This window comes from Rhinopithecus bieti, unplaced genomic scaffold (assembly GCF_001698545.2).
Source record: "Rhinopithecus bieti isolate Rb0 unplaced genomic scaffold, ASM169854v2 scaffold_33326, whole genome shotgun sequence".
In the NCBI taxonomy this organism is placed as follows: Eukaryota; Metazoa; Chordata; class Mammalia; order Primates; family Cercopithecidae; genus Rhinopithecus; species Rhinopithecus bieti.
In genome coordinates, this window is record NW_016814921.1 from 661496 (window position 1) to 677902 (window position 16407).

Sequence of the window (16407 nt, forward strand, 5' to 3'; positions counted from 1 at the left end):
AGACTTAAATGTTAGACCTAAAACCATAAAAACCCTAGAAGAAAACCTAGGCAATACCATTCAGGACATAGGCATGGGCAAGGACCTCATGTCTAAAACACCAAAAGCAATGGCAACAAAAGCCAAAATTGACAAATGGGATCTAATTAAACTAAAGAGCTTCTGCACATCAAAAGAAACTACCATCAGAGTGAACAGGCAACCTGTAGAATGGGAGAAAAATTTTGTAATCTGCCCATCTGACACAGGGCTGATATCCAGAATCTACAAAGAACTTAAACACATTTACAAGAAAAAATCAACCCCATCAAAAAGTGGGCGAAGGATATGAACAGATACTTCTCTAAAGAAGACATTTATGCAACCAACAGACACGAGAAAAAATGCTCATCATCCCTGACCATCAGAGAAATGCAAATCAAAACCACAATGAGATACCATCTCACACCAGTTAAAATGGCAATCACTAAAAAGTTAGGAAACAACAGGTGCTGGAGAGGATGTGGAGAAACAGGAACACTTTTACACTCTTAGTGGAACTGTAAACTAGTTCAACCATTGTGGAAGACAGTGTGGTGATTCCTCAAGGATCTAGAACTAGAAATACCATTTGACCTAGCCATCCCATTACTGGGTAGATACCCAAAGGATTGTAAGTCATGCTGCTATAAAGACACATGCACATGTGTGTTTATTGCAGCACTTTTCATGATAGCAAAGACTTGGAACCAACCCAAATGCCCATCAATGATAGACTGGATAAGGAAAATGTGGCACATATACACCATGGAATACTATGCAGCCATAAAAAAGGATGAGTTCATGTCCTTTGTAGGGACATGGATGAAGCTGGAAACCATCATTCTCAGCAAACTATCACAAGGACAGAAAACCAAACCCCGCATGTTCTCACTCATAGGTGGGAATTGAACAATGAGAACACTTGGACACAAGAAGGGGAACATCACACACTGGGGCCTGTGGTGGGGTGGGGGGAAGGGGGAGGGATAGCATTAGGAGATGTACCTAATGTAAATGACGAGTTAATGTGTGCAGCACACCACCGTGGCACATGTATACATATTTAACAAACCTCCACGTTGTGCACATGTACCCTAGAACTTAAAGTATAATAATAATAATAAAAGCAGTTTAAACATACAGTGAAATGGCAATGAACAAATATGATTATAATTCTAAGAAAGTCAAGTCTATGTTTCCTTCACCCATTGTAGTCCTAGAGTCTAGAACAGAGCCTGACACACAGTAGACACTCAGTAGATATTTGTTTAATGAATAAAACAACATGAAAAAATGTTCAGCCATGCTTGTAGTTAAGAAGCTCAGTGAAAGCAAGATACCATTTTTCAGTTATTAAATGTCAAGTAAAACAAAACAAAAAACAGATAGATGATAGAAAGAGATAGAATGCAGGAGAAAGTTCAGTGAAATGGGTAGTCAAGCATACATTTCCGGTAGGAGTGTAAATGGACTCACTTCTAATGCAATTTATAGTAGTCTTGAAAAATATTCCTAAATTTTGACCCAGCAATTTCACTTCTAGAATCTTTACTGACAAGCAATCCTGAATATGTAAAATAATTTTTACAAAATATATAGTACATGGTAATATATATAGCACAAAAATTTGGAAAGAGTATAAATATCCAACTATAAAAAATGGTTAAGTAGGTCCTGACAGATCTTATTAATGAGCTATGCAAAATTTATGTAAACGTGTGAAATAACACAGAATAATATTTGAGTTCAGTGAAAGAAGCAGCACATAAAAAATGTTCATATAGGATAGTGTCTGTGTAGAAAAATAACTGGAAGAAAATGTATCTGCAATGTTGGCTATTTGGGTAGTGGAATATCAGGTGATTTTTTTTTTTAAATTTTCTAAAATTCCTTAAAAATATATATATTAATATATAAAATTTCTCTTATTTGGAACTATGACTGGTAAGTAAATATCTGTTCACTGTCAAATTATTTAAATACATCCTAATCACCTTTTAAATATTTCAATCAAAAGAAAATTCGTTTTTGACTGGTGTTAGAAAATGTGTGTTTTTCTTTTCTGAGTTTGAACTAACTTTACAATTTCTATTCACTACCCCAATAATTTTAGATTTAATTCAAGACTGGTCTAGTGATAGTCCTCCAGACATTTTTTCATTTGTTCCATATACGTGGAATTTTAAAATCATGTTTCATCAGTTTGAAATGATTTGGGCCGCTAATCAACACAATTGGATCGACTGTTCCACTAAACAACAGGAAAATGGTAAGACATTTAAAAAATTAGGTTAAGTATTTCTCTCATTAAGGCAAATACCAACTAAGAAAATTAGTATTCATTTGATAGTTTTAACACATACTAGAAGTTGTTTCTCCCCATTATCTTTGTGAGACTCTCAGAGGACTGTTTCAGAGTTTGTATTGGACTAAAAATTTTGTTTAGTTGTGCATTTTAGACAATTTTATAATTGAAATGTTATGGACATTAAAAGTAAATTTACTTTTTCTTCTTCTTCTTTTTTTTTTGTAGTGTATCTGGCAGCCTGTGGAGAAACACTAAACATTGATTTTTCTTTGCCTTTTACGGACTTTGTTCCAGCTACATGTAATACCAAGTTCTCTTTAAGAGTATGTATAGTTGAATGCACTATTATTCCACAAGGTGTATTAGTTAGTTTGATTTCCCAAAGCTTATCTTTACTCCCCGTACCCAATCCATTGCCACTTCAAGGTATTTTAGCTTTCCTCCAATGTCTACTACCTTTAGTGTCAGAGTTCCTGCTGTTTTCTTTTTGTAGTTAACTGCACCTAATAAATTGCGCAATTAAAAATATCTCAAGTTGACTATTTTCTTAAGAGTTCATTTCTGCTATCTGTGGCTAATCTACATGTTAGCCCTTCTAGCTCTAATGTTTAGTAATTCATATGAACTAATTTTATACTTCCCTTTATTTGATTCTTAATTGTAAACATGAATTCAAGGAGTAACCACAGTACCTTTCTTCCTTTTATCTGAATGCCTGCACTTCTAAGCTCAAAATTTTATGGAACATATAATTTTTTGGTATGGGCAACCAGTAGTACTTGTACTATTAATAGTGGTTTTACTGGTAAAATTAGCAACATAATAGAAACAGCTGACATCTGTTAAACATTTTCTGTGTACTACATAGACACTATTCCATGTACTTTATGTAGTAACTCATTTAATTCTCAGAACAACCCTCTTGAGATTATTATTACCTGCATTTATACATTAGGAAAGTGAAGAACAGAGCTTTTGTAACTCATCATATAGCTAGTGAGGTATTGGGCAATATAGCTTAGGGTTCCATTCTTTTAACCACTCTACCTTGCTGCCTGTTAAACTAGCCATCAAGATGAACAAAGAATAGAAGACCTATAAGGAAAAAAGTAAAGCCAAGTGAAGATCCTTTGATTTGCCAGTTCTGAATTATTGAAAGCCAGTTGAGGAAACAAGACTTACTAGAATCAAATGAGATAATACTATTTTAAAATTAATAAAAATATGGAACATAGTACACCTGAGCTTATAAAAGTTTTTTTTAAAAGCTGAACTTCATAAAAAAAAAATCTGTGATTACCCATGGAAGACATTCTTTTCACTGTTTGGAAACTATACTGTTTCTTTCCCTGATTATTTTGTTGTTTTTCAATACAAATTTAGTTTTAGTCAATGTAAAATCTTATTCCTTATTTACCTGACTGTTGAATGTAAAATCTGCCATTTCAAATTTGTTTATCTCACTTGTGTAATCCCAGCACTTTGGGAGCCTGAGGCAAGATGGTTGCTTGAGGCCAGGAGTTTGAGACTAGCCTTGGCAACACAGCAAGACCCTGTCTCTACAAAAAAAAAAAAAAAAAAAAAAAATAGCACATTCCTCTCGTCCCAGCTACTTGGGAGGATCACTTGAGTGCAGGAGTTCAAGCCTTCACTCCAGCGTCAGTGACAGAGTGAGACCATTAAAACAAAAAATAATAATACAATAAAATAAAAATAAATAAAATTTGTTTATTTTCTTTCAAACTTATTTCGAAAATTGTTGTAGACAGTTTTGCCCGTATTAACCAACATATTTATGCACTAATGTTATTACTTTGGCTTATTATAATTATTTTTTAGGGAGAAGATGTTGATCTTCATTTGTTTCTACCAGATTGCCACCCTAGTAAATATTCTTTATTTATGCTGGTAAGAAATTGCCACCCAAATAAGATGATTCATGATACTGGTATTCCTGCTGAGTGTCAAAGTGGTCAGAAAACAGTTAAACCAAAATGGCGCAACGTTACTCAGGAAAAGTGAGTACATAAAATTAGTGACACAGGCCAGGCACAGTGGCTCACGCCTGTAATCTCAGCACTTTGGGAGGCCGAGGTGGTTGGGTCACCTGAGGTCAGGAGTTCGAGACCAACCTGGCCAACATGGTGAAACCTTGTCTCTACTAAATATACAAAAATTAGCTGGGCATCATGGTGCATGCCTGTAGTTCTAGTTACCTGGGAGGCTGAGGTAGGGGAATCGCTTGAACCTAGGAGGCGGAGGTTGCTGTGAGCTAAGATTGTATCACTGATGTCCAGTTTGGGCAACAGAAAGAGACCCCATCTCAAAAAATAAATTGATTAGTAAAACAAAATAAAATTAGTGACAAGTATTTTGTGCTTATATGTGGAGAAATTCTTCTTTCAAAAAATAATAATAAAATTTGATTATCTGCAACTGATATCTATACAATTAAAGGAATAAGTATCTGACTAGAAACTGTCTGTTTTACTCTTCAAAGGGCTGGTTGGGTTGAATGCTGGACTGTCCCAAGTGTCATGCTTACAATTGATTATACATGGCACCCAATTTATCCACAAAAAGCAGATGAACAGCTAAAACAATCATGTAAGTGTTTTTATATAATTTGTGCTTTTATACAGCTGCTATTATGATTGATAGTCATGAAAAATAAAAAGCAAATGCATTGAAACACATCTATTCTTGTGACATAGTATAAATACAATCTTTTAAATATTTCAGATTAATTATATCTACCTTTTGAGCATTTGCTATGTATCAAATAGTGGGCCAAGCAATTTTCTGGCTTCTATTATCTCATTTAATCCATGTAACAACTCTGTGAGACAGATATTACCATTATTTTTATCTTAAAGTTGAGGAAATATGCTCAGAGAAGGTAAGTAATATTCTCAAAGTCTGCCAAGCTAGAAGCAGTAGAGCCTGAATGTGAAACAAGGTTTGTGTGAATCTGCATATTTAAGTGCATGATTTTGTGAAACATTAGTTTCTTTAATGCATTTTGACAGTTCTCATATAGTTTATAGTTTCCTGAAGGTAATTTGCCTTATTACCTGGGTCCAAAAAAGAATTAGAGCCAAATGATGATGTTTTCTTTGTATTTTTCCAGTGAGTTAAGTTTCAAAGGATAGTTTTCATAGTTGTTTCATAGTGACTTGATAGTATCACACTGTATTTAAATAGCTATTTATATGAAAAAATTTTGTAGTTTAGTGCCCAAGAATAGTTAAGGTCTTGATGTGACCCAAATTTGTATTGCAGGGACTCAATAAGAATGTTGTTTATGTTAACAGAAAGTTGTCATTGATTTTCTGCAGGCTGATTTATGTATTTCTCTCATATTTCAATATTTATTCTTTATTTGCTTTCTTAATTATTGCTCTTTTAGGTCTGTTTTCATTATATATACATAATGTAAGGATTAGTTGGTATCATGTTTGCAAAGTAAAATTTTTTAGTGAATATTTCCTTGAAGATCTTCCAAGAGGTCTTTTGTCCCCCACTCCCCAAACATTAATCTTTTTTTTCCTTAATTTACTACAGTATCAGAAATGGAAGAGACAATGCTATCCGTATTAAGGCCATCCCAGAAGGCATCAGACAGAGTTGTTTCTTCTCCCTCTACTTCTTCACGCCCCCCTATTGATCCCTCAGAACTTCCACCTGATAAACTTCATGTAGAAATGGAACTTTCTCCAGATTCTCAGATAACTCTCTATGGACCTCTACTAAATGCCTTTTTGTGTATAAAGGTACGATTCTTAAAAACAACTTACATACTTTTAAATATAGACAAAGCAGTTAAAATTTAATTGAAAATTGAGACCATTTGAAATAGCCAATTGGATTATTTAAAGTGTTGAGGATATACCAGATATGCTGACTGGACTTAGGGTGCTAGATTCAATTACAAAATTATTTATTAAAAATAGTACTCCTCAGTTCAGCATTCTTTTGTGCATTTTGTATGTTCTAGGAATGGTGCTAGTTGCTATAGATAAAGATGATATAGCGTCTCTTCTCAGGGGTGTAAGCTAGAGGGATAGCTAGGATAGACAGATATATGGACACATTTTCACACGTTGTAAGTAATGTAGCAATAGAAGTACTACATATATCTGAGAATAATCGGTAATGGAAAACACTACTTCAAGTGAGTCCATTGAAAATAAGTGACAATGTTTTATGATAAATAATGAATAAATATTTGTTTGGTGCTTTATTTGAAAAACTGAAGCAAATATATGAAAATGCTTATTTCAGAGTATATCAAACTTAGGTTCTAAATAGATGTGCACTAATTTTTAGAATAAAGAACAAATCGTGTTGACTCATTTTGGTATATTTTTTTCCACTGAAATTGTGTGATTGCACAGTATGACAGCACTTTAAAGTTGATCTCTGTAGAAAAGAGAGGTTATTTTTGGATAAATATTTGAGGAGTTCATCAGTTTTCTGGAGATCACTCTTACTTTGACGTTCAAATCATATGTTTTAAATGCCCCCAACAAATTATCAACAATTCTTGTTGATTTAATTTTTATGGTAACTAGTATAATCCTTCCTGATCCTCACTTATCACCTTTGCCTGTAATTAGAGGAGTTATCCACATCACTTTCAACAACTTAAGAAATTTTGCATTTTTAAAGGATCTGGCAGATTCACTTTGGATATTGAATACCTAGCTGACAAGGAATCCTGTAATGTACAGCGATAAGAGTAATTAATTCTGTAGAGAGGGACTAGGATGTTCAGGGTTGGTCAGGGAAGCACGATCAAGGTTTGTTAGTAAAGGCTCTCTGCAGGAAGTGCTGGCTGAACTGGGTTTTGAAGGCCTATAGCATCTCAATATTTGAGTTATTATATTGTATTTACAAAAAACTACCATAAATCATCAGATGATGTAACTTAATATTAAAAGATGCAAGGGAAAATGTGGTTAATATTTGTAAATACCTAGAGTTTTTGTTGATTACATACACACCTTTCTTCCTTCTTGTGACCATCATTTGACCTAAAATGTATGTCAAATATTTCTACCAATATCTTACTTTCTTAGGATTGCATGTGAATAATTATAAAGGATTTAACAGATAATTTTCTTTTCTTTTTTTTTTTTTTTTTTGAGACGGAGTCTCGCTCTGTCACCCAAGCTGGAGTGCACTGGCCAGATCTCAGCTCACTGCAAGCTCCGCCTCCCGGGTTCACGCCATTCTCCTGCCTCAGCCTCCCGAGTAGCTGGGACTACAGGCGCCGCCACCTCGCCCGGCTAGTTTTTTGTATTTTTTAGTAGAGACGGGGTTTCACCGTGTTAGCCAGGATGGTCTCGATCTCCTGACCTCGTGATCCGCCCGCCTCGGCCTCCCAAAGTGCTGGGATTACAGGCTTGAGCCACCGTGCCCGGCCAATAATTTTCAAGCTATAGTCTTCCTGAAGAGGCTGCATTATATTTTACTTAAATATAAGTAATGATTTAATTAGTAGGTGAAGGTAGTCATAGTGATACAATATCAGTTTTTGAATACTACTAGAGTGGTATTAACTTTCGTTTTTGCATTACTATGTACACATGGAACCTCAATTTGTTTTTATTAAAAAAATTGATAGTAATAAAAAAATAAGAGGACTCTAACAAAACAGAATACAGTGAAATAAATAATATGCTTTCATTTTAGACTTGTTTATAGGTTCTACTCCACAGATGTAGCCATTGCTGATAGATTATTGTTTTCATACAGACTTTTGTGCATTAAAGGGTTTATAACAACTTTTTAGTAGTTTCAAAAGTTTGTCTTGCCCTAAATATTGTATTAGTATTTACATTTATCTAGTTAGCTTAGAACTTGTATAAAATGTCTATTAAAGCAAATTGTAAAATTTGAAATTTTGACATGTTTACTAAATATATATCAAAGATATGACAGGGAAAAAACTTGTTTAGCCCAGTTAACTCTGTGCTTCCTTTTATAAGGAATTTATGCAATTCTTTAAGTTTCTGGTTTTGTTTTTGTTTTTTAGGAGACAGGGTCTTGCTTCGTCACTCAGGCTGGAGTGCAGTGGCACAATCATAGCTCTTTGTAATCTGGAACCCCAGGGCTCAAGTGATCCTCCCGCCTCAGTCTCTTGTAGCTAGGTCTACAGGCAGGCACCACCACACCCATCTAACTTTTAAAAAAATATTTTTTGGAGAGACTAGGTCCTGCCATGTTTCCCAGGCTTGTCTCAAACACCTTCCTGGCCTCAAGCGATCCTCCAGCCTTGGCCTCCCAAAGTGCTGGGATTATAGGTGTGAACCACCATGCCTGGTCTGTTTGTTTAGCTATATAACGTGTATTTTACTTGGTATCGGTATTAGTACTTTAAAACTTTTTGGAGGTTGAAAATATATATATTATTTTATAACATATTCAAATTGATATATGAAATTTTCTTGTTCATGTATTTTCATGTATACATGAAAAGAAAATGGCAGTTTAAGGGAATGTAAAATTCATGTAACCGAGATTGTCTTTTTTTAGTTATCAAAATTAAACATCAAGAAATTATAAAGAATAAACTAGGAAAAAAAAATCACTATATTTGTTTGGCTGTATATGAAAGACTGCTTTCCAAAATCCACGGAAGAAACTAGGCCTGGCATTATCATTATAAATAATTCTAAGAAGAATATGTCTACTGAATATTCATTAAAATTTGTGAGGACATGTATGGAAATGGGAGGTCTTCTGCAGATGTAGACAATATAGTAACTATGAGTGTCAGCCCAAAATCATTTCAGTCATATTAAAACTTTGTCATTTCTTCTGTTGTGGATATAAAGTTGGATAACCATACTACTTATATTACTTTCCTGATTTGACTTCTCTTAGTCTTACTTCATTTTTTTGTTAATGAAGGAAAATAAATCTTTTTATAATGATAACATGTCAGTGGTAGCAAATAACTGCATGAAAGGATATATATGGCATATATGTTTTTCTTATTAAAAATAATTTTAGGCCGGGCGCGGTGGCTCACGCCTGTCATCCCAGCACTTTGGGAGGCTGAGGCAGGCGGATCACGAGGTCAGGAGATCGAGACCATCCTGGCTAACAAGGTGAAACCCTGTCTCTACTAAAAATACAAAAAATTAGCCGGGCGTGGTGGCGGACGCCTGTAGTCCCAGCTACTTGGGAGGCTGAGGCAGGAGAATGGCGTAAACCCGGGAGGTGGAGCTTACAGTGAGCTGAGATTGTGCCACTGCAGTCTAGCCTGGGGACAGAGCAAGACTCCATCTCAAAAAAAAAAAAATAATAATAATAATTTTAATAATCTTGAACAGAAACCTGGCTATTAATTTTCTTTTTTTAAAAAAGGGTAATTTTGGAAACAGTACTTGTGGACTTTTGCTACTGTTTCTCTGATTTTATTAGCTGCCATCTTTTCACCTATTGTTGTTATTATTTTTCTGTTTTGAGAAATGAGCATCATTGGATAGCATACATTTTAACCTAGGAAAAACATTGCAATCCCTTTTGGTTACTTAAGTAGTAATATAAATACCATATCAAAAACCAATATCAAAAGAAATTCTGGAAATTCTTAATAAATTGAATTATGTAGTATATGTCTTAAATCAAACAATGCAAATTTGACAAAAGAACACATTTTCTTGGTTCTATAAGCCAGTGAATTTTTTCTAGGATTGTTTGGAATTTATTTTAAAGATAGTTTAATTTTGCATGCCATCTATTATAAAATGAAATTGAAAGTTTTATTTTTATTTGTAAATATTTGTGTACATTTGTTAATCTTAAAGTACCATAAAAGTTTGCCATAATGTATTACCACCTACCTTACACTTTGATCAACCTTTTTGGTAACTTTTTTTTTCAGTAAATTCTTTTTTTTTTTTTTTTGAGACAGGGTCTGACTTTGTCACCCAGGTAGTGGCATGGTCACAGTTTACTGCAGCCTCGACTTCCTGGGCTCAGGTGATTCTCTCAGCCTTCCAAGTAGCTGGGACCACATGCATGCGCCACCATACCTGGATAATTTTTGTATTTTTTGTGGAGACAGGGTTTCACCATGTTGCCCAGGCTGGTCTCAAACTCCTGGGCTCAAGTGATCGGCCCACCTGCACCTCGTAAAGTGCTGGGATTATAGGTGTGAACCACTGCGCCTGACCTTTCAGTTAATTCTTAAGAAATTAACTAATAGATTTGGAATTCATAAATTAAGAAAAACCCTTAAGTCACACACCCAGCATTAGACATTTAACATTAGACAAAGTTCTTAAAGGAGTTATAATTTTAAAAGTACATTTTGTTGACGATATTTAGTAACTACAAATTTATTAACTCATGAAAGAATCCTAGTGTTTTATAACTCCTTTAGAGCAAAGTCACTGACACATTTAACAAAAATTAGCAAATGTTCTCTGCTATGTTGGGCATTCAGTGTTCCCTAAGGAATTTGATATGAATTATTTCCATTTCAAAAGCAATGGAGATTGCTTTAGTAGCAAATTGGAACGTTAGACCCAAGGGAATCTTTTTTCTTTTTACTGTAATAATCTACAGGAATCTAAATTTTTTTCAAGATTTACAATTATAAGAGACTACAAGGGAATTTTTTAAAAATAAGAGATCTGTTGGCTAGGATCATTAAAAATGAGTTAAAATGAGTGCTGGTAACTGTTTTATTTTGTTGGTACATGTTAGTATGCTGAAACCTAATAGTAGTTGAGTCCTTAGATCAGCTGTTTGGGGAGAAGGTGGGGCAGAGGTGTTTTTCTGGGGGCCATTTACACATGGAAGTATTAAAGGAGTTTTTCCACTTTACGCTTGACTCTGGACTCTGCCTACTGCAAACTTTCTGAACAGTCATTAGGACTGGGGTGGAATGTATATTTCATAAAGGCTTCTGGAGGGGAGAACTACTGCTCTGAACATCTTTAAGTTTTGTTTGTTTGTTTACTTTATTTCAATTGTTTTGGGGAACAGGTAGTTTTTGGTTACATGGATAAGTTCTTTAGTGGTGATTTCTGAGATTTTGGTGCACCCATCACCTGAGCAGTGTACGCTATACTCAATGTGTAGTCTTTTATCCCTCACCCCACCACCTGCCACATCCTTCCTCTCGAGTCTCCAAAATCTGTTATATCATTCTTATGCCTTTGCGTCCTCACAGCTTAGCCCCCACTTAAGAGTGCAAACATAGGATATTTGGTTTTCCATTAATGAGTTACTTCATTTAGAATAATGGTCTCCAATTCCATCCAGGTTGCTGTGAATGCCATTATTTCATTCCTTTTTATGACTGAGGAGTATTCCATGGTATATATGTGTGTATGTATGTATGTGTGTATATATACACATACCACATTTTCTTTATCCACTCATTGGTTGCTGGGTATTAAGGTTGGTTCCATGTTTTTGAATTGTGAATTGTGCTTCTATGAACATGAGTGTGCAAGTGTCTTTTTCATGTAATGACTTCTTTTCTTTTTGGTAAATAGCCAGTAGTGGGATTGCTGGATCGAATGGTAGTTCTACATTTAGTGCGAATCTCCATACTGTTTTCCACAGTGGTTGTACTATGTTACATTCCCACCAGCAGTATAAAAGTGTTCCCTTTTCACCACATCCACACCAACATCTATTATTTTTGATTTTTAAATTATGGCCAGTCCTGCAGGATAAGGTGGTATCACGTTGTGGTTTTGATTGCATTTCCCTGATCATTAGTGATGTTGAACATTTTTCATGTGTTGGCCATTTGTGTATCTTCTTTTGAGAAATGTCTGTTCATGTCCTTTGCCCACTTTTATATGGGATTATTTTTTTCCTTGCTGATTTGTTTGAGTTCCCTGTAGATTCTGTATATTAGTCCTTGGTCAGATGCATAGTTTGTGAAGATTTTCTCCCACTCTGTGGGTTGTCTGTTTATTCTGCTGATTATTTATTTTGCTGTGCAGAACCTTTTTAGTTTAATTAGGTCCCATTTGTTTATTTTTGTTTTCGTTGCATTTGCTTTTGGGTTCTTGGTGAAGAATTCTTTGCCTAAGCCAATGTCTAGAAGAGTCTTTCTGATGTTGTCGTGGAATTTTTATGGTTTCAGGTCTTAGATTTAAGTCTTTGATCTATCTTGAGTTGATATTTCTCTAAGGTGAGAGATGAGGATACAGTTTCATTCTTCTATGTGTGGCTTGCCAATTATCCCAGCACAATTTATTGAATAGGTTTTTGTTTCTTATTTTGTTTATGTGATGTATCACATTTACTGATTTGTGTATAAACCATCCCTGCATCCCTGCTATGAAACCCACTTTTCTCACTTTATGTTTTTGTATGCTTTGTTGATGATCAGTTGGCTGCAAGTATTTGGCTCTATTTTGGCTTTATTTTGGCTTCTCTATTCTGTTCCATTGGTCTGCGTGCCTGTTTTTATAACAGTACCTTGCTGTTTTGATAACTATAGCCTTCTAGTATATAGTTCACAGCTGGGTAATGTGATGGCTCCAGATTTGTTCTTTTTGCTTAGTCTTGCTTTGGCTATGCAGGCTCTTTTTTGATTCCATATGAATTTTAGGATTGTTTTTTCTAGTGGTGTGAAGAATTACAGTAGTATTTTAATGGAAATTGCCATGAATTCATAGATTGCTTTTGGCAGTATGGTCATTTTCACAATATTGATTTTACACAATTTGTTGAATAGGTTTTTGTTGCTAATTTTATTTATGTGATATATCACATTTGTTGACTCATGCCTACATCCATGGTATGAAACCCACTTGATCATGGTGAATTATCTTTTTGATATGCTCTTAGATTCAGTTAGCTAGTATTTTGTTGAGGATTTTTGCATCTTTGTTCATCAGGGATATTGATCTTTAGTTTCCTTTTTTTAATGTCTTTTTCTGGTTTTGGTATTAGGGTGATACTGTCTTCATAGAACGATTTAGGGAGGATTCCCTCTTTATCTTTTGGAATAGTTTTGGTAGGATTGGTACCAATTCTTTTTTAAATGTCTGATAGAATTCAGCTGTGAGTCCATCTGGTGGTTCTGGGCTTTTTTTTTGTTGTTGGCAATTTTAAAATCCCTTTTCTCTCTCACTGTTTGTTATTGGTCTGTTCAGAGTTTTTGTTTCTTCCTAGTTTAATCTAGGAGGGTTTTATATTTTCAGGAATTTATCCATCTCCTCTAGATTTTCCAGTTTGTTCATGTAAAGGTGTTCATAGTAGCCTTGAATGATCTTTTGTGCTTCTGTGGTATCAGTTGTAATATCTCCACTTTTGTTTCTAATTGAGCTTATTTGGATCTTCTCTCTTCTTTTCTTGGTTAATCTCACGAATGGTCTGTCAATTTTGTTTATCTTGTCAAAGAACCAGCTTTTGTTTTATCTCTTCATGTTTTCAATGTTGATCGAACTTAATTAGACGTTTATGTTATTTTTAAAAATTTAATGTTGGAATTTAAAATATAACCCAGTGTTTTCTGTTATATTTGTGCATAAATTTGTCCGTGCTTCAGAATTGTATTATAAAGACAATTATTAAGATTTCAGGCAGGTTTCAAGTGGCATCTGTATTTAGGAGGTGGACGGCAATAGGGAATAGAGGAAAAAGCACTGGTTTTGTGAGCTGGTAGGTTTGGGATTTTGATATTAAATCTCCCTATCAATTAACTGTATGACTTTAAGCCCTTCGACATTATTTCCTATGAAATGATATTATGTACTGATGTCCATAACTCTAGTCAGAAAATAACTTTGTCAGTAATCAAAGTGCAGACTTTACCAAATTCCTGTCTTGGTTCTAATATTTAACAGATATGCTAACAATGTTAACAGGAATATTTAACAACTTTTGTTTACTACTGACAGATCAAATGGCCAAAATTTAAATTTAGAATCAATGGGAAAAAATAATTTAAATTCCAGCTAAATTTATATTTTCATGCAAAAGAAAACAATAGTTGAAACACTTCTGCATAAAAAACCAGGATGAACTATGTGAAAGGAATTTTTGATAATTGTTGGTAACACATGCCTTTATGTCATCAATAACCAAGATTGGATATTTTTATTAAAGCTGTTGAAACATGCCTGATAAATAATTCCAACAGGAATATGTGAATTGTACTAGTTACCTCATCGAATTTAGCCAGACGGATTTTTAGTGAATTGTTTACCCCAAAGGATGTCCTCGGGTATTGCCTGAGAACTCTGAGGAGCAGTGATTGAAAACTCTTTAACCATGCAAACAAACCTTCAAAGGTCTCTGAGGACCTAAATTACAAGGTTTTGCTGTAATTGGGGCAATGTCATGAAGCTTTACTATAAAATAGGCTTCTGTAACTTTTTGTATTTTTTGCTGCTGAATATTTATTTGCCAAGTGGCTGTGTGTAAGCCTTAACATATGTTTTCTTTTGTATTTTAAGACAATAGGGCTGATGCCTTTTTATTAAATATAATAGGTTAAGGAAATACATAATTTACAAATTTAGGCTCATAGGTGAAAATATATTTACATACTTCTGACAGCAATTTGCGTTTTCTTAATATTTATAGGAAAACTACTTTGGGGAAGATGACATGTATATGGATTTTGAAGAGGTTATCTCAAGTCCTGTTTTGTCACTGTCAACATCATCCAGCTCTGGGTGGACTGCTGTTGGAATGGAAAATGACAAAAAGGAAAATGAAGGTTCAGCCAAGTCAATTCATCCACTTGCCTTGCGTCCTTGGGATATTACTGTGCTTGTTAATTTGTACAAAGTTCATGGGCGTCTTCCTGTTGTAAGTGTTTACACATCAAAGTAGTCTGGAATATATTATGACATCCACCTGTGTATAGATGTAAAGCATGCAACACACACTTAGAAAATCAGATTCAGAAACTTCTAAATTTATTATTTTACTGTTATAAAACTCATGTATTTTCTTCATAATATGATTACTTGATCATTGGTAATTTTATTTTCTATTTTTCTTCTAATTTAACTTTAGCTGCTTCTTTGCTCTTCTGTGTAACGTCAGGACATTGTGTCACACGTTGCATTGTTGGGTTTATAATTAACCTGATGGGTATTCAAGGACTTTACATTTTCTTAGCTTTTATCTCTAGACCTCAGACCAGTTTGGGGCCTTATGGTGGATCTGTTGCAAAATGAAGTTTCTGGCTTGACCCTGGGGTTGAATTATGTAGTTTAGATCTAGCACAGTATCCTGGGTCACTCTAAGGACAACCCGTGGACCTGTTCTTACTGACATGGAATGATATTAAATTGCCCCAAGAACCCAGGGACTTTGGAGCAGGGCCAGATGAGGTGTGTGTCTGTGTCGCAGTGGGGTTGGGGGGCGGGTGGCCCTCTGTTGCTTAGTGCAGCTAATGATCCTACTGAGGTACAGAATAGTTTTTTTTTTGTCAGTAATCATAGTTTCTCTGTTTTGAAAAACAAATTCTCTTAATCATGAGAGATGTAATTTTATTTTCTGTACTTTCTTACTTTTGCCTTCTCTGCATTTCGACTATACCATTTCATTTGACTGTAGCATGGAACTACTGATGGTCCTGAATGCCCTACAGCTTTCTTGGAAAGACTATGTTTTGAAATGAAAAAAGGATTTAGGGAGACCATGCTGCAACTTATCCTGTCACCGCTGAATGTGTTTGTCAGTGATAACTATCAGGTAAGGTGAAAATGAAATATGTTGGAAACACAGAGATTTACTATTAATATTTATTGGGTTAAAACAATGAATTAGCTTCTGTGCATGGACTTTGTAGCTCTTTAAGTTAGAGACTTTTAAGCTAACTGTATTAAGAAGTTTTGTAAGTATGTTTTTGTGTATGAGTTGTTTCAAGACCCTCCATTTTCTTTTGCTTGTCCCTATTTCTGTGATCTCAATTATATTTTATACCTTTTGCTATTATAATAGAAATGGAAATAAAAACTTTCTCAAATATTTATGGAAGGGAAAATTAACTATATAAAATGGTAGGTTCTGTTGAGTATCACAGCATAAATGTTAATATTTATTTTATATTTTAAATAATATTTTAAGTATTT

The 16407-nt window shown here is 34.5% G+C and overlaps 1 protein-coding gene across 1 annotated transcript in view; it reads left to right on the plus strand.

The window, feature by feature from the left end:
- The window catches only part of BLTP1 (bridge-like lipid transfer protein family member 1), a 233207-nt gene that overhangs the window by 60563 nt on the left and 156237 nt on the right, over nucleotides 1–16407 (plus strand). The window contains 7 exon segments of the mRNA XM_017852605.1: nucleotides 2135–2290; nucleotides 2555–2652; nucleotides 4169–4347; nucleotides 4830–4936; nucleotides 5894–6102; nucleotides 14906–15133; nucleotides 15890–16027. Coding sequence (XP_017708094.1) covers nucleotides 2135–2290; nucleotides 2555–2652; nucleotides 4169–4347; nucleotides 4830–4936; nucleotides 5894–6102; nucleotides 14906–15133; nucleotides 15890–16027 — 1115 coding nt within the window.